At 38.6% G+C, this 19,640-nt stretch overlaps 2 protein-coding genes across 4 annotated transcripts in view; both read right to left on the bottom strand.

Annotated features, from left to right (window-relative positions):
* Positions 1–679: 679 nt before the first annotated feature.
* Positions 680–17,157, bottom strand: rhoub (ras homolog family member Ub). The gene is made up of 3 exons (XM_061972797.2): positions 16,791–17,157; positions 8,045–8,103; positions 680–3,383 (listed from the first exon to the last, which is right to left on the bottom strand). Exons 1-3 carry the CDS (start codon positions 16,996–16,998, stop codon positions 2,931–2,933), a joined length of 720 nt encoding a protein of 239 aa, XP_061828781.1. The 5' UTR covers positions 16,999–17,157; the 3' UTR covers positions 680–2,930.
* A 1,610-nt stretch (positions 17,158–18,767) lies between these two features.
* The window catches only part of rtn2a (reticulon 2a), a 47,773-nt gene continuing 46,900 nt past the window's right edge, over positions 18,768–19,640 (bottom strand). For all 3 annotated transcript variants that reach the window (XM_061972907.2, XM_061972908.2, XM_061972910.2), the window contains one exon: positions 18,768–19,602. In XM_061972907.2, the coding sequence (XP_061828891.1) occupies positions 19,527–19,602 (76 nt within the window). In that variant the 3' untranslated portion in view covers positions 18,768–19,526. The remainder of the gene's footprint in view (positions 19,603–19,640) is intronic.

The raw sequence follows: 19,640 nt of genomic DNA, 5'->3' as shown, positions 1-19,640 counted from the left end.
TTGAAGTGGGTTGAAAAATGTCGAAGGCGTAGTCAACAAAAAACAGGGTGGAAATAGATGGGAATTCTGGGAATTCCTGGAAAGTTTTTGAACTTGGAAAAAGGATAGTTTGAATGTCCAGGATGCTGTAATATGTTGACGGTGGAATGGTTTGAATAGGTTGAAAAATGTGGAAACGGTTAAAGTTTGAAAAATGGCCAATTCATTTTGAATGGGAAAAATGTCCCGGAAAACCTGGAAATCTGGGAATTTTTGGAACTTGTCAAGGGAAAGCCCACGATTACCGAATAGGCTGAACAGTTTGAAGTTGGAACCGGATAAAAAAATGTGAAAGGTAGAGCCCGCCAAAATCTGGAGAAGAAGAAGAATATAAAGAAAACGCTTTGGAGCATTCGCACAATTATACAGTAAAAAAAAGGTCCCAATACAATGGAGAGATACATTATTTCACATTTTAATGATTTCTTTTCTATCCTACTAATCCAAGTTATTTGACTTAATATGTATCAAATTTGGGGCCCTCTCTACGAAAAATGGCTGTTCTGTACTTCCAAAACGGTACACGCCATATTTGCGTGCAACCTCTGAAAGTCTACACTTTATTCACATCTTGATTGTCGTAGTTCAAACACATTGTGATGGTGTATCGACGCAAAGTCATAAGCAAAACAAAAACATATTTTGTTTCACATTTTATTTAGCTCCATTTCAACCCCCACTGTTTTGTACCATTTGTGACTGAGCCACTCACACAAACAAGTATGGTGACATTACAAACATCATAGAGGACATATCGGACTATGTAACATACATAAAGACATGGCACATTCATGCATCTGCTTTGTTGCGATTCGTTACATCAGTTGTTGGGAACAGATAACAGAGCGTGAATAACAGGCTTCTGAAAAATAAGAAGCAAACATGTATCGAGTCTCTTTGGTGGTTTCATTACAGGAGAGTGTGGTGAAAGTTAGTATCCAAACTAGAGTTGTGTTGCAGTGCAAACACAACCTCTTTCGCTGTTTTTGGCATCATATTTAAAGGAATATGCTAGAGGTATTTGTATAGCTGGTGCGCTAAACACGGCTGGTCCAAAGGCCATTTCACGGATTTGTAGCATAAATGTCACCGTCCTATTCATCCAACCTTAAATCAATTATTAGCAGATACATGCTTTTTATCAAACAGCAACCATTTGATTTTTAATATATATTTCTGTGCAAACAATTATATAAAAGCATTTTGTGTTTTATTTTTTTGATTACCAGTATCCAATATTGATTTGATAATTTTAGTTGTTTTTTTAAATATATATAAATGTCTCCAAATTTAAAAAAAAAAGTACAATAACTAAATTTTGAAAATAAATGCTTTTCATTGTGTTTTGAGATAAAGGCTTTTCACCAGAAAGCAACCTGATTAATGGATGCATTTGCTTTTTAAAACACATGTATTTATTTATACATCAGCTGCATTCCCGAAAGGGACAAGCGGTAGAAAATTGATGGATGGATGGATGTTTACCACTTTTGAAATAGATTCAAATCAAGCAAGTAATGGAAAAACAAAATTAAAAAAAAAAAGCAAAATATGGAGAAACATGCTTTTAACTGGACAGCAACACCGGAGCACCGGATTTATTTGCCTTTTAAGACACTTTTTAGAGATTCATTGCGTCATTTGTTTAATATCTAAACCAGGGGTGCACACACGTTTTCACCATGCGAGCTACTTACAAAATGACCGAGCCAAAATGATCTACCAAAAATGCAAAACATACATTTATTTATGAATATATTGAGAATTCTTTATATGTACAATTTATGTTAATGTTCCTTGCGAAACCGGATGAGTCCATATTGCACAACACAATTAACTATGTCACTTTCTTTTGTCATTCCCTCACTCTGATGACTTGCACTGCATGGAATGAAATGACTCACGCTGAACGATGCTTAGGTGACGGCTCTCGCTTTCGAAGTTAACTGTGAGGAAAAATGACAACTGACATTTTAGTTCCTTCACCTTTCTCCTCCTCAGTTAGCTTGTCGGTGTCGTAGTTTTTATGAACAGTCCGAATATGCCGCTCCACATTTCCCTTCTTTGGTAGTAAGGCATATGCACTTCGAAAATGACGTCGTGAAAAAAAAAAGTCCTCCCATTCCGTAAGAAGGTGATACGTTTTTGGCTTTTTGCTTGGTCCAGCTCCTCCACTCATTTGTATTCCCTTTCTTAAGTTTAGAGAGAAAAAAACGAAGTGTACAAAATGGAGGCTAACTTCACCTGGCTAACTGGCTTAATAGTTTTGCCGCGTTTCGCATAGTTGTTTGCGCATGCGCAGTCAGTGGTGTGACGTCAGGGCTGACGCTGAATTCTATTATTTTTTAATGGCATGCGATCGACGTATTGTGCACCCCTGAAATAGCTTCATTTTTTAAAGCCTAAAAATGACATTAAAATGCTAAACCACGCTTTCATTTCGGTTTTAAAAATCAAAAACCTTCAAAGTTGTGGTGTTTTGTACGAAATATATTTTTTTTAGGAAAAATAAAAACTTGCATCATCTTCATGATTGTTTTTTCATTGCTCAATGTGAATGTTGCTTTTGTATATCATTCAATAGGACACAACATGAATCCTGTTGGGATTTTGGCCAAACACATACATATACAGTATATATCTGTTACAGTTGAATTACAGTGTACACCACATATAGATGATATAGTTTGCAAGAAGGGAATATAGTCTGAGTTCATGTCCCCTCATCCAACTCCAGTTCACATTTGTGTATGCAGTCACTGTGTAATAAGATGAGCTGCATAGTTTTTGGTTGAAGGCTGGTTAAAGTCATGGTGACGACAGAGGAGCTTGGCGCCACATAATCATCAAGTTATTGTTCGTATAGTTGCTCCATTGTCCCACAGGAAGTTCTACTGGACGCACACATACTTCTTCCACCACGACTTGGAGAGCATCTTCATCTTATCCGCCGTACTCCGCACCTTCTCCCGCCGCACTCTCCTATCCGAATTCCTCAACCCCACGGCGATGGCGGCGTCGAACACCTCCTTCAGGTTCTTCTGCGTCAGGGCCGAACATTCCACGTACGTCACCGCCCCCATTTTCTCGGCCAGCGCTCTGGCGTCCTCCTCGGCCACGGGCCTCTCCTTCCGCCTGGCCAGCTCGATGAGGACCTTGACGTCCTGCCGCAGGTCGCACTGCGTGCCCACCAGGAGGACAGGGGTGAGGGGGCAGCGGCGGCGGATTTCCGGGACCCACTTCTCCCAGACGTTTTGGAAGGACGCGGGGCTGACCACGCTGAAGCACAGCAGCAAGGCGTCCGTGCGACTGTAGCAGAAGTGGCGGAGTTTGTCAAACTCGTCCTGGTGGGGACACAGACAAAAGGTAAGCATCCGCACTTCTTATCATTCTTATTTACTTGTATTGCAATGAATAGCAGTTAAATAACTTGGGTCCCTGCACCTGGACATGGTGTATCAATCAATGAAATTGCTCCTCCCGACAGTTATCAATGATAACTGCTACCTTGCATAATAAAAGCACAGAAAAAACGTGAAAAAATGCACATGAATGTGTCAATAAATTTACTGCCATTGCTCCTCCCACCAGTTATTGATGACAGCCGTCACCTTACATAATAGCATACATAATCTACTGCATACAGAAGAAATAGACAACCTTGTTAAAATGCAACATGCTCGCTCACAAGCACATGCATGGATGCAATGTAGATGTGTCGTATAATTACTGCGATCTCTCCTGCCACCAGTTATTAATGATATCCGGCACCTTGCAGAATAGAAAAGAACACTACAAGTTAATCCCCAAAGTAAAAAAAGCCCACAGTGAACTCGCTCAGGCATGACCACACACATCCAACAGATATTGCTGCAGTTACTCCTCCCGCCAGTTATTAATTATATCCGCCACCTAGCAGAATAGAAAAGAAAACTACAAGTTAACCCCCAAAGTGACAAAAAGCCCACAGTGAACTCGCTCAGGCATGACCACACACATGTAACAAATATTGCTGCAGTTACTCCTCCCACCAGTTATTAATGATAACCGCCACCTTGCAGAATAGAAAAGAACACTACAAGTTACCGGTAATCCCCAAAGTGACAAAAAGCCCTCAGTAAACTCGCTCAGGCATGACCACACACATCCAACAGATATTGCTGCAGTCACTCCTCCCACCAGTTATTAATGATATCCGGCACCTTGCAGAATAGAAAGGAACACTACAAGTTAATCCCCAAAGTGACAAAAAGCCCTCAGTAAACTCGCTCAGGCATGACCACACACATCCAACAGATATTGCTGCAGTTACTCCTCCCACCAGTTATTAATGATAACCGCCACCTTGCAGAATAGAAAAGAACACTACAAGTTAATCCCCAAAGTGAAAAAAGCCCACTCGCTCAGGCATGACCACACACATCCAACAGATATTGCTGCAGTTACTCCTCCCACCAGTTATTAATGATATCCGCCACCTTGCAGAATAGAAATGAACACTACAAGTTAATCCCCAAAGTGACAAAAAGCCCACGGTGAACTCGCTCAGGCATGACCACACACATCCAACAAATATTGCTGCAGTTACTCCTCCCACCAGTTATTAATGATATCCGGCACCTTGCAGAATAGAAAAGAACACTACAAGTTAATCCCCAATGTGAAAAAAGCCCACAGTGAACTCGCTCAGGCATTACCACACACATCCAACAGATATTGCTGCAGTTACTCCTCCCACCAGTTATTAATGATATCCACCACCTTGCAGAATAGAAAAGAACACTACAAGTTAATCCCCAATGTGAAAAAAGCCCACAGTGAACTCGCTCAGGCATGACCACACACATGCAATAAATATTGCTGCAGTTATTCCTCCCACCAGTTATCAGTGATAACTTGTGGAAGCATGCAGTATGCTTACTCGGGCACAGGCAACATAATTATTGCTGCCACCACTCCTTCCACCAGTTATCAATGATAACCTCCACTTTGCATAATACAAATAGACTAGAAACAATCAACAAAGCCTACTGTTGTGTCCACTAACTCACACACGAGAACATGCATGCGTGCAATGTTGACATGCTATAGAATTACTCGCAAAAACTCCTCCCATCAGTTATTAGGGATAACCTCCACCTTGCATAATAGAAATAAGCAGACTAGAAACAATCCCTCGAAGTGCGCTCACTCAGGCATTGTAGACATGGCATATAATGACTGCCATCACTCCTTCCACCAGTTATCAATGATAACCGCCACCTTGCATAGCATAAATTAGGGCTGTCAAAGTTAACACGATAACGCTTTAACAACGCTAATATTCTTTTGGCAGGTTATTCTCCCGACAAGACAAGAGTAATGTGCTATCCACTATCACAGCGAGACGTCATCACTGGAGAAACGTCTTTGTTTAGATTACAGTTTAGTCCACACTGATAACATAAAACGTAGATTGTTACTTTAACTGCTCAAGACAGTTCTTCTCAAACCAATCACACACTTTGGGCTTCACAATAATAGCGCTGCATGTCACATCCTGTCTGACTACATTTAAACAACGAAAAAAACGTCTTGCATTACAATCTTGCTTTGTCAAAAAAAGTTTTGTAATGTCCACCCATCCATCCATTTTCCATCGCTTGTCCCTTACGAGGTTGCGGGGGGTGCTGGAGCCTATCTCAACTGCATTCGGGCGGAAGGCGAGGTACACCCTGGACAAGTCGCCACCTCATCACAGGGCCAACACAGATAGACAGACAACATTCACACTCACATTCACACACGAGGGCCAATTTTAGTGTTGCCAATCAATTTACCCCCAGGTGCATGTCTTTGGAGGTGGGAGGAAGCCACAGTACCCGGAGGGAACCCACGCAGTCACGGGGAGAACATGTAAACTCCACACAGAAAGATCCCAAGCCCAGGATCGAACCCACAACCTTCGCATTGTGAAGCACACGTACCAAATGTTCCACCGTGCTGCCAGTTTTGTAATGTAATCTGTGATATTTCTACCTAAACAAATGCTAGTGGTGGACATTTTCTGCCACATTGAAACAAAGTGTATATTCTTGTATAACATATTCTGGTTGATAGTCCTCGATTACCGAATGTTTAATCCTTTGACAGCCCTAGTATAAACCCAAGAAACCATTTACACAGGCAAAAAGCCTGTACTTAATTTGTCCATTGCTGCAATCGCGCCTTCCACCAGTTATCAATGATAACCACTTTCTGTGATAAGAAATGAATAGAATCATGAGAAAAAATGCACACAATGCGCACTTAGGAGTCTGCCTGTCTCTATGAGAAGCTCCTTTAACTTGACATAAACCACTCCTCCTCTCACTAATCCCTCTTTTCCTACAATCCATCCCCAGTCTTCTTAGTCTCAAGCTGCAGTTTAGATGATGTGATCTGCAGAGTGCATGGAGACACTCCGAGTCATTTCTGGTAACTTCCCCCCACCTGACCCCTACAGCATGGAACTGCATAAAGACAGCAAATGTTTGTCGACTTTAATCTTCTGGCATTGGCCCGTACATGTCAATGTGTGTGTTGCAGCTTGTGTTGTGAGCTTTGGGGGCGCATTAGCGGCTCAATACACAACTGACGATGCCTGGCAGGCTTTGTGAATATCAAATGCTGCTCCCAGGGCAGGGTTCGTTGAAGTTGGATTATGAAACAAGCCTGTTTGTTCCTGAGAACATAAAAATCACAAGCATGATTGCTAGATTGTGGTATGGTGGCATGATGACGCAGAGAATTTTTCCATATTTGTGGCGCAACGTTTAGACTGACACAAAGATGTGTGAAATTATGACATATCAAACTAGCACTTATAGCTCAGAATTGTACCTCAAATGTCATTAAATCTAATATTTAATATACAGTTACATCTATGCAGTTAACCACAAAATTATTCTAAATCTGGACACATTTTTGAATGAATGGGTTTTTTTTTCTGGAAAAGACATACAAATGTCAACAGTAAAACATTTTGTCGTTTTTAATTCATTAAACTAAAAATAATCCCACTAGAAAAAAAACCTCTTTAAATTCTGCAATTATTAATGCATTAAAAAAGAAGTTATTTTTCTTTATTTACATTTGACAATACTCCTCCTTCTCAATACACATACAAAATATGTAAATGTATAGTTGATTAGAATACATCTCTATCATATATATATATAATATAAATATATAGTATATATATTGTTTATAATATATATATATATTTATATATATATATATATATATATATATATATATATATATATATATATATATATATATATATATTTAAATAAATATGTATACATATATATCTAGTAATATATTCATACACTAATTCATTATACTAATATAATCCCACTAGAAAAAAAGTTAACTTTACATTCTTCAATTGCATTTTTTAAAACAAATGTAAAAAAATGTATTTACATTTGACAATACTCCTTCTCAATACACATATACAAATGTATGGTTGATTAGAATAAATCTCTATTTACTATTTATCATATATATATATATATATATATATATATATATATATATATATATATATATATATATATATATATATGTATGTATGTATATATATATATATATATATATATATATATATATATAGTTATAGTTATTATATATATGGTTATTAATGACTCTATTTTGTGTGATTTTGAGTTTTTGGTGAGTAGGGGAGGTCCCGATTGTACTTTGGGAGAGGATCAATTCTTTGTATTTTCTTATTTTGCTCTTTTATGTACAGTATGGAAGCGTTACTGTATGAAAGGGGCTGTATACGTGAATAATCTTCACAATGACAAGCCAGGATGCTGATGATGCAGATGAAGAAGAGCCATTAAAGGGAAGCACTGATGCTGCATGACTCAGTCACAGTAGCTGCAGACGTTTTCCCAAAGTTCCATAAGTTTTTGCTTTAATTATACATCCTTAATGAAGTGGTCAGTGAGTGTATTCCAGCCATCAAACTCACTTGTCCTGCGGTGTCGCACAACTGTAGTCGAACCGGGCTTCCGTCCACTTGAACCACAGCTGCGGGAATAAAAAGGGAACATAAATTAGACTAAGCCCCACCTGTTTCAAACACACACAGGAGAATATTCTCTGGTGTAAACAAAAGGCTGCCAGTTAAAAAATAGCAGCGTCTCGCCCACCCAGCTTGCAAGTTACGACTGTTGTGTCGGTGGCTGGGATCACTTTGTTCTCCTCCGCCATGTTTTGACAGAGGCCATTCCTTAGTCGTGCAGTAAAGGTTCAAAACAAAAGCAGATTTTTGTGTTTTCACCGACTCTTCCACTGACCGGGCCTCGTTTTTTCACATTGGAAAAAGTGCATGAGTCACCAGAGTTGCACGATGGGGTTGTTTGTTCTTTTTGGAGAGGAGGAAGGAAGGGAGCGCAGTGCAAAGATCAACATGCATATGGAAATATTTAGCATGTGTCCATAACCATAGAGGGTGTGCTTGCATGTAACGCCAGATCAAAACCGGATCAAAGCCTTGGCACAGAACCACTCATCGTTAACTTCCTGCTTCGGTTAAGAATTCGGTCCATTGTGTGGAATTAATCGTTGATTAATTGCATCATTGAAGCAATATAGATCAAATAAAGTGCAGTACTTGGCTGCAAACAGCAGAGGCGCTGTTGATTAATTCTGCAGCTATGGGAAGTTAACATCTACGCAAACCATCCACTACAAAACCGGCATGCAAACAGGAGTTCAGAACATTTATAAAGATTCTTTGACGCTGAGGATTATTTTAAGTCATTCTTCTTTTTTCATTATGCAGGTCTGCCATTGCCACTGGCAGGTGGCGTGATCACATTAGTTATATAACACGTCTACAGTGTGCATGTCAACTCTACGGATTATTTTGAGTCTTACTGTTTATTTACATTACACAAATATTACACTTGTTGTTATTCAGCCGGAATCGGATTGCATTTATTGCATGATATGTATGTATGTTGTACATAAGCAAACGTACCGTGGGCTTTCACTTTGTGAAGTATGAGTATCTATTTTTGTTTCAAATATGTGACAGTTATAATTTCTATCAGGAGGAAGGAGTGATCCCATTAATTATATGACATGTCTACGAGCAAGCAGTCCTTTTGACTTCATGGATTATTTTTGAGTTGTTGTATATATTTATATAATGCAAGATATGTGGCTATTATTTATAACTGGCCAGAGGGGGCGACTGCATTTTCTGTACTTACTGTATATGACACAGTGTATTTATTTATCATGCGCATGAATGAGACTATACCGTGGGCTTTTGATTTTGGGGATTATTTTAAGTCTTTTTATTATGACAGTTGTCGGTTATCTTTATTAAATGGCCAGAAAAAGGACTGCATTCATTATATGACATGTATGTATTGCATGCCCATGCTTGTGCACCGTGGGCTTTGACTTTGTGGAGTATTAGGAGCCTAATTATTTTTATTTCAATAATGTAAGGTGACGGTTATCATTTAGAACAAGTGCGTGTGCACGAGCAAGCAGTTGTACCGTTAGATTTGATTTACGGATTATTTTGAGTTATTAGGGCCCTATTGAAATTGCTTTGTATATTGATATTCTCCTACTCTGATCACATTTTTGAGGCCCTTAACATGCACTAAAACTCACAAAATGTTGTAAGTGCATTAAGTCTGGAAACAAATAATCATAATTTTGGAGGTCCCGAACACGAAATCTCCAAATTGACTCTCTGGCGCCCCTTTTAAAGTTAGAGGAAATTAGTCGCTGCTACCAGATTCCCGTATAGTCACAAAAGTCGCTAGAGACATCTCTCGTGCTGGGACGCATGTAAAAGTCACAAAGACCCATTCCTAAAAAAACTAACAGGAAGTCAGCCATCTTGGTCTCCGTCCTACATTAACAAACTCCTCCTAGGGACTTTGACTAAATGAGCGGTGGTTAAAATAACAGATACTAAACTGATGGTCGATGATAAATTGCGAATGAACGACATAGGATGTGGGCGTGGCATGGCGCCAAACTTTGATCTGATCCCAAATCCTCCACATGACACCTCCGCTCCGGACAGACTAACCTCCTACAACCTCAGAGGACAAAGCTACGAACAATGGGAGACCGGGCTTTCTGCTCCACCGCTCCCAGTTTGTGGAACGCTCTCCCTGACCACCTGAGGGCACCACAGACTGTGGATGCTTTTAAAAAAGGCTTAAAAACCCTTCTTATTAAAAAAGCCTTTTTTTAGATATATGCGTGCTAGTTCTAGTTTTTATTTTTATTTATTTTATTACCTTTTTATTTATTTTTTAATATACTGTAGCACTTTGAGGTTGTTTGCTCAATGGAAAGTGCTTTTTACAAATAAAAATCTATTATTATTATTATTATTATTGGTGGTTCGCCACAAAACTTTCAACATTAATAACTCAGCTGCATAAATTCAGATCTTGATCAGAATTGGTAGAAATGATGATGATGTCATCTTGAAGTGTTAGATGGCTCAGTACCTTTTAGTACCAATTCATGGTGGCCCGAGCCTGTCGGCGAAAACTGCTCCTCGCCATCAAATATCAAACTGTCGTTACTTCACTTTAGCTGATCAGGGTATCCTATCCTATCTCCTTCCAAACTGATACGAGGCTTTAAGATCAGTCTCTGATTCTGATATCGTTGATATCAACACCAATGTAGCCTCCTACAGCTTTAAATATATTAATTTCTATTATGCAATGTGTTGGATATCATGTATGACTGGCCGGACGGGGCAATTACATTTGCTGCACTTATACAACATATATAGTGTATTTATCATGCGCATGAATAAGAGTGTACTTTGATTTTGTGGATTATTTTGAGTCTTTCTATTCACCGCTATCGTGGAAGTTGGCGGTTGTTGTTAACAACTGACCAGGAGCGCAAATGTATTCATCATATGACCTGTGGGGTATGCTTGTGCCTTATCAAAGGTACTGTAAACTTTGACTTTGTGGATTATGATGAATCTTTCTATTTATTTCTGTGATGTAGGGTGACCGTTATCATTAACAGGAGGGAGGAGTGATTTAGGAATTATAGAACGGGAATGAGTAAGTGCATGCACCTGGGTTTTCTTTTATTTTGTGGATTATTGTAGGTTTAGGGTATTTGTTCATTTCTTACTGTTTATCATTAACCCTTGTGTAATGTTCATATTGTTGTTACTCAGCCAGCGTTTGTGGGTCTGATGGACCCGTTGCATTTTGTTGCACACACACACACAAAAATACTGAACAGATGATTACCTTATCCCAATAAACATCTGTTCAGTATTTTAACATAAAAGTGTTTGATTGTGAGGCAATAAAAGCCACAAAATGCAACGGGTCCATCAGACCCACAAACGCTGGCTTAGTAACTACAATATGAACGTTGCACGGAAAATTTCTCTGCCAGTTTCTGCATCCCACAGGGATTCTTCTTTTGTGTTTCTGCACCTGCGGTTCCCACACAAGGTTGCAACATTGTTTGTCAACACTGTCTGCTCTCATTTTCTCGCACATTTGACCCTCTGATGTTCTGTGTACCTTCACTCTGTCCTCCTCCTGTCTAGGCCTGCTGTGTGTGTGTGCGTGTGTGGGTGGGTGCGTGCGGTACAGAGAACATCAATTTCCACACTTCTATTAGCCCCAGGTCCAGTGGACCCGGACATCTTATATGTAATAGAAATGTGTAGGGGGGGTGTATGGTGTGTGGTCATTAAATATGTATTCTGATATATGTTCTTCACAGAAAATGAGCCAAAGTCAGTGAGTCTCAGTTTGAAAAATGTATTAATTGTATAATTTTTCTTTTAATAAAAAATGTAAACGGGTCTAACAGACCCGAACACCACACATAAACTGGTTGGAAGATTACAAACAAACATCATGCCTAAACAAGACAGATATTGGATAGAAACGGTACCACGATGCCCCACAGTAATGCTTCTATTGTGTCATTATTTCCTAACCGTCGACATCTGATACTCTTTGAAAAACTGCTTCTTCTTCTCATCTCCATCTCCCGCTTTAGCGCTTCCTTGCCTTTCTGCCACCTGTGGTGTTGCGTAACTCCTCTCAACTTCAGGGGGAAAAAAAAGTTACTCCCATTCATTGCGCGAAGTGACATCACCACCAAGTGCACAAACCCTCTCTGTCAGACGGAACGTCAAAGAAAGACAAAATGTGCTTGTGGGACAGATGCAGAGGAGGAGAGAGCCCACTGTGTCATGGCTGACAACAACAAGGCCGAGTTGTGCGAGCCAAACCAGGCTGAGAGGGAAACCACAGAGTGTCTTTGTGGTGTACGTTCCCACACTTTAGTGTTCTTTATGGGATTTGTTGGTTTGAAAGCCCATTTGCATGGCGACACACATTTATGGACACGTCTGTTTTGTGTAAAAGAGTCAAACAAATGCAAAACACAAACATCAACTGCAGGGGATGTACGTTTCTGGAAGAATATACTAACTTTCTTAAGTCATAAAAAACTTGCATTCAATAAATTCAATGCTTTCATTACACATATGTATTGTTGCATTTGAACAATTGTATTGTTGATAATAGAGGTAATTATTGTTGTTATTCATTATCAATAGTGCTATTTATATTGGTATTTGTATTGCTCCATTTGTAGTGTAATAATGTTCATTGTCATTTCTGTATTATTTATTTCACTAACTGCTTATTTGCTATCACTTTTATTATCATATTTGTACATATCCTATTTGCTGATGCCTATTGTTGTTATTGTTATTATTGTTGTGTTTGCTGTTGTTGTCTCTCTGTCTTATCCCACTCTTGTCCCCCTCTGTCTTCCTTTTTTTTCTCTTTCTATCCCCTCTTGCTCCAGCCCGGCTGCACCAAATAATAATATAAATACATTTAATAAAGTCAAATATAAATAAGGCAACAAGAGAAGTATCCCACACTTCTCTTTCGTAAAGTAAATTTGTACAGCCGATACGGGCATCTACATCAACTATATGATTTGTCCGAGTAGCTGGACAGGACAAAAAAATAAATTAAATGATTTGGCTTTTTGTAGACACATATTCCTAAATAGAAGAAAATACACAGAAAGTAAGTGTCACCATGTGCTTCACCACAAGTGATCAAAGTTAATGGTGTATTGCAGTTTTAAAAATGTAATATAAGAAGTCTAATTAACGATGTGCATACTTTTTGCTTTTTTCCTGCTTTCTTGATGCTTTTATTGCCGTAATCCCACAGGCATACTTTTTCTTTAGGTTTCTTGCCACATTTATTCAACTGCTTTTCTTACTTCTTATTACTTTTGCAAATGTAGATTTAGTTTAGATTTTTTTTTAGCTTATTCCCTACCCTTATTGCAGTGCTATTACAGTTTTACAGTGGTTCACTTCTTTTTACACTTGCATGACAATTATTAGAGTCAACAGCTGGACTCTGAAACAGATTGTTTTCTTTTCTACACCTTACCTATAAGAAAAAGTGGGCCCCGTTTTTGGCAAAGTAAGCCAAAATCAACTGATTGAGGATGGAAAAGTAGATTCTAATTAGAAACAAGGCAACCACATCAGGGAGGACAAACACACCTTATTACTAATGTTATTATAATGTTGTTGTTATGGGACAGGGAACAAAAATGGGTGGGTGCTCTGATGGCGTCAGACAGGTACAAACACATTCATTAACCTCAATGAGATGGAGGAACATTCTTTTGGGAGCTTTATTGCACCACAATCTCTAAAAAGTGGATCTTAAAGTATGTATGCCCAAACCTTTTCCATTGATGGCCACATATATAGAACAGGCACAAAGTTTGGACACACCTTCTCATTCAATGCGTTTTCTTTATTTTCATGACTCTTTACATTGTAGATTGTCACTGAAGGCATCAGAACTATGAATGAACACATGTGGAGTTATGTATATAAAAAAAAAAGGTGAAATAACTGAAAACATGTTTTATATTCTAGTTTATTCAAAATAGCCACCCTTAGCTCTGATTACTTTTTCGCACACTCTTGGCATTCTCTCGATGAGCTTCAAGAGGTAGTCACCTGAAAGGGTTTTCACTTCACAGGTGTCATAGTTTTGATGCCTTCAGTGACAAACTTTTGGCCTGTACCGTATATATTTATATATATATATATATATATATATATATATATATATATATATATATATATATATACGTACAAAGCTGAGGAGCATGTTTAGTGTGTCTGCGCGCGAACACTCACAAAGCACACAAGGAGAAACAGTGTGGAGAAGAGAAATGGCAAATAAACACAATTCTACTGGTTAATAAAGAGGGTGCATGAAGTGCAATATGGAGGTATCAATCAATGATGATGCTATAAACACAGAAGCCAAAAATTTACAAAAAAATGTTGTCGTCCGCTTTATTTTCAAAAGTATCGAAATACATGACCAAAATATTAGTATCGGGACAACCCTGATATATAAACAAACACACACACACACACATACTGTATACACACACATATATATATATATATATATATATATATATATATATATATATATATATATATCAGTGACGTGCGGTGAGGTTGATGGCTGGTGAGGCACTGACTTCATCACAGTCAGATTTACAAACATATGAACCTTAAAGAGTATCTTATTCACCATTTGATTGGCAGCAGTTAACGGGTTATGTTTAAAAGCTCATACCAGCATTCTTCCCTGCTTGGCACTCAGCATCAAGGGTTGGAATTGGGGGTTAAATCACCAAAAATGATTCCCGGGCGCGGCGCCGCTGCTGCCCACTGCTCCCCTCACCTCCCAGGGGGTGAACAAGGGGATGGGTCAAATGCAGAGGACAAATTTCATTACACCTAGTGTGACAATCATTGGTACTTTAACTTAACTTTAACTTTACACATACAAACTGTAGCACACAAAAAAGCACATTTAATAAAAAAAAACGTTATTATGGTCTTACCTTTACTTACTTGCACACACACACACACACACACACACACACACACACACACACACACACACACACACACACACACACACACACACACACACACACACACACACACACACACACACACACATACATACATAGGGCTGCAACAACTAATCGATTAAATCGATTAAAATCGATTATAAAAATAGTTGGCGATTAATTTAGTCATCGATTCGTTGGATCTATGCTATGCGCATGCGCAGAGGCTACGTGTTTTTTTTTTTTTTTTAACCTTTATTTATAAACTGCAACATTTACAAACAGCTGAGAAACAATAATCAAAATAATAGGGGTGTAACAGTATGTGTATTTGTATCGAAACGTTTCGGTACGGGGGTTTCGTTTTGGTGCGGAAGTGTACGGAACAAGTTTCCACACGGACATATTAAGTAGCGTACTGGACGTTGTGTAAACAATACTCAAAATGCCGGACATTTGAGGCATTTATGAAACTCTGCCCTGACAGCTCCGCAAAAGAGGACATGTCCGGTGAAAAGAGGACGTATGGTCAGTCTATCGTAGCCCGTTAGCTGCTAGCATACTAGCAAAAGAGGATGTCCGGCATTTTGAGTTAGGGTTGCGTGTATTTTCAATGTACGTTCAGGGTTAAGAGGGTTAAAAACACAACAAATTGTGCGTGCAGCAGCATTCGTGAGGGAGGGGCAGAGACAGAGAGAGCGAGAGAGTTGTGATAAACGCGCATGCGTCGTCAGGCTCTGCTTTTTATCGATACATTTATCAGATTTAACTTTTTATTATCTATAGCAGGGGTGTCAAAAGTGTGCATTTTTGTAACATTTTCCTTGTTTTATTTGGCAAGTTCAAAGAACATGGCGCCAGTATGCTGTTTTTTTTCCCAAAAAATACTGGAAAGGATAGAAATGTAGTTTGTCTCTTTTATCCGATTATTAATCGATTAATCGACAGATTAATCGATTATCAAATTAATCGTTAGTTGCAGCCCTATATATATATATATATATATATATATATATATATATATATATATATATATATATATATATATATATATACACACACACACATTCATACACATGTATATACATAAATGCATACACATATATACATACATTCATATACACATACATACATATACATTAGTCATTTATTTCAAACCCAGGGAAATTCATAGCACAGAAAAAACAGCACAACACCTACAACAACAATAACACACATAAAAGCAATACAAGCAGCATAATAAATCAAAACAAACAAAAAATACAAAACCCACAACAATATTCAATGTGCAGTATATATAAATGTTTTGAATACTTTTGGACTTTAAAGATTCTAAAGCAACCTAATGTAGGTCAATACATCTTAGTTTACAACAATTTCCCTTGTGGATCATTAAAGTTTGTCTCAGTGTAAGTTAGTTTGTGTTGTAGGTGATCAACAAACTAGGGTGTTATGTAATCATACAGTATATATAATCCATCCATCCATCCATTTCTACCGCTTGTCCCTTTCGGGGTCGCGGGGGTTCGCTGGAGCCTATCTCAGCTGTATTTGTAATTAATAATGAATGTATTTTTTTTTTACAATAAGCCAGTGCCATTAAAAACGAGCTGGGGGTAAAAAATGGCCCCCAAGCCACACTTTGGACACCGCTGCTTTTAGGTAATATTAGCTTAGCATACCCATGTTAATAATACAAAACAAGTTCACTTTATCGTAGTGTTTCCATTCATTTCATGTGTTTGGCTTACCGGAAAAGTCGTCAAAAGCAGTGGGGACATATTTGGTAGGGTAGCCATTGGTGGTGTAGCTCACCACCAGGCTCGTCTTGCCCACCGCTCCGTCTCCGAGCAGCACGCACTTCAGTAGCCGCTCTTGCCCCTGCCCCGGCCGGCCTGGCTGGGCTTTGTGCGGCGGCACTGGTGGGGCCATGGTGGTGGTCCTTGCTGGGTAATCCATGGAGACTTGTGGGTGGCATTCAATTCATCAGCCAGCTCTTCCACTACACCCAAACTCCACCATGAGAACCGCTGAAAGCAACTTGGTTCCTTTTAAAAAGTTACTTATTCGATATTTTTTGAAGCTAAACCGTCTCTGTTCAATAAATGCCGACGCAAACCGGGGGTCTGTATACTATAAGGGGGCGGGGCCAGGCCTGCCTTTACACCGGGCTAAGCCCCGCCCACTTAGCCGATGCCGTGCAGTGCAAGGGTCGTGGAAGAAGTCACGTTTTCAATCACTGTTATTAAATCGCAGCAAGAGTGGTAAAGAAGTACAGAACATTTTGTGATAGGCCACCATTGTTTGCTGGTGTGTTGCCAATGCTAATATCCAACTGACATCTTGATTGTTTCGACGCAGGCCTGTGCGCGCAGGAACGTCTCGAATGACCGTTTTGAACGTGCTCTAGATTAGATTCGAAATCCCTCTGAACTACTTTAAATTTTAAATACAAAAAAAATATATATGGATCAACTTCCTCTTCCTGTCGTTGCAAGTTTTGAAGTCAGTTTTATCAATGACGACCTTGCTTGGCGTGTTGATACTGAACCTTTGTCGTCCTCTAGTGGTTAAACATGAGAACTGCTTAATCACTGATAGTGGCATGTTTAAGCAAAATACCACATTTAGAATAGGAACAGTCTTTAAACAATAATCTAAAATTTACAATGATGTATTAGTAAACTAATATTTTATGAACTACATGTTTTAAATTCAATACCCATTTTTATTGGAGTTATTTAACCGGTAATCAAGTCATACCAAAGACTATTTAAATGGGACCCTGCTTGGCACTCAGCATCAAGAGTTGGAATTGGGGGTTAAATAACTAACAATGATTCCCGGGCGCGGCCACTGCTGCTGCCCACTGCTCCCCTCACCTCCCAGGCAAGGGAATGGGTCAAATGCAGAGGACAAATTTCACCACACCTGTGTGTGTGACAATCATTGGTACTTTAACTTTAACTTAACACGAATAACAAGACCACTGCATAGGACTTTTGTCGCCATCTTGTGGCTGAAACGTAGAAGTGCTAGTTTTCATGTTTATATCTCCAAAAAATACTCCATGTGCTTTATTGTATTTCTGGACTGTATATATCAAAATTTCAATAAGCAAATGTTTTTTTGGGTTTGTTTTAAATAACATTATACAAATTTGAACTTTGCTAACAAAAATATGCTGTGTATGCGCAGTCATTTCAAACTATTAGTTTTTGATCAAATAAAAGCAAAACTTGTTTTTGAAGAAAACAAAAAAATATTGCACTGTACCACTTTCTAAAAATCGAACTAAAATATACTATCCTCAGTTTAATATGTATAATATTATATCTATTAGCAAATGTATTTTATTGTATGTATATATCTTTGAAATTATTGTGAAAACGTTTTAACTGAAACTGTACTCATGCAATTTAGTAAATTATTCATTTATTTAGAATATTTTTTTATTCTTTATTTTCTGATTGGGTGACACTTTTTAGTGCAGTAAATGGCCAAATGACAAACATTTCATTATACACAATTGTAGTTTGTGTTTTTAATATATAAAATTAGGGTCAAGATGAATCCCATTTTCAAAGTTTCTCTACCTTTAAGCATATGGGATGTTAATTTGATTAATCAAGAATTATACTATTAATATGTGTTCACATTTTTACTATACTGCAATAGCAGCTAAATATGTCAGTTTGTCATATTGCAAACTAAAACAAGACTTGTACTTATTGGGAAACTATCCTGAACAATGTTTATTCAATCTAAAAGTGATATTTACTTACAAGATAGCCATTGTCATGTCACCACAAAGGCATCATACAGGTATATAAAAGTGCATGGCTAATACAAGGGAGGTGGTTCCTTATGAGGAGGGGCAGCAATCTTTATCATTAGCGACAAGAGTTATTATTACCATCATACACAGTAAGAAAAGGCACCTGCTCTTCCAATTCCTCATAAGAAAACACATCAATGATTTTCTTCGTAACTACAATTAAACATATTTGTTCATGGTCAAATTGCAAGACGTGAAGGAAAAAAGGGAAATAAAAAGCTTGAAAAAGAAAGATGAAGTGACTTTAATTGATTGTTACACTTCATTTACCTCACACACATACGCACACGCACACACACACACACGATTCAGTCATGACAATGAAGACTAGATGCCATGAGTAATAATGACCCCTGTTTTTGTTTTTCACCCTGACCTCTCACCTCCCTTTCCTCACTTTGTTTCCATTTCCTTCCATTTGGACGACAGCTTGTCAACAGACATTTAAAACCACTTCGAAGTTAGTAGGCCAATAACTTACACACACACTGAACAGCACATAAAGTACCGCATGTAAACCCTCCAGTTAAGTAAACGTCCCTCGTCCTCCTCTCCTGGTTTGGTGGAGCTCTCAGACTGCTGGTAAGACATCGCAGTGACCGCCTGCAGCTTCTTCCTCTTCTTCTTCAACCTGACATCCGTTGGGAGTTTATTGGCCTTCAGGTTTGGCAACAGACGGGGTCGTGTCGGGAGGAGGGCCGCCACCTTGGGCCAATCTTTGCAGACTGCGGGAGAGATACCAGTTTTAAAGACGTCATGAAGG

This window comes from Nerophis lumbriciformis, linkage group LG17 (assembly GCF_033978685.3).
Source record: "Nerophis lumbriciformis linkage group LG17, RoL_Nlum_v2.1, whole genome shotgun sequence".
Taxonomy (NCBI): domain Eukaryota; kingdom Metazoa; phylum Chordata; class Actinopteri; order Syngnathiformes; family Syngnathidae; genus Nerophis; species Nerophis lumbriciformis.
The sequence above is the reverse complement of the archived record's forward strand: the minus strand, read 5'-3'. Positions and strand labels throughout refer to the sequence as shown.

What these genes read in the sequence shown, in the direction of transcription:
- rhoub (XM_061972797.2), bottom strand. Translation starts at nt 16,998, where the DNA reads ATGGATTACCCAGCAAGGACCACCACCATGGCCCCACCAGTGCCGCCG. An exon ending in TGCTTTTGACGACTTTTCCG is followed by an intron (nt 8,104 to 16,790) that starts GTAAGCCAAACA and finishes TTATTCCCGCAG; the next exon opens with CTGTGGTTCAAGTGGACGGA. An exon ending in TGTGCGACACCGCAGGACAA is followed by an intron (nt 3,384 to 8,044) that starts GTGAGTTTGATG and finishes TGTCCCCACCAG; the next exon opens with GACGAGTTTGACAAACTCCG.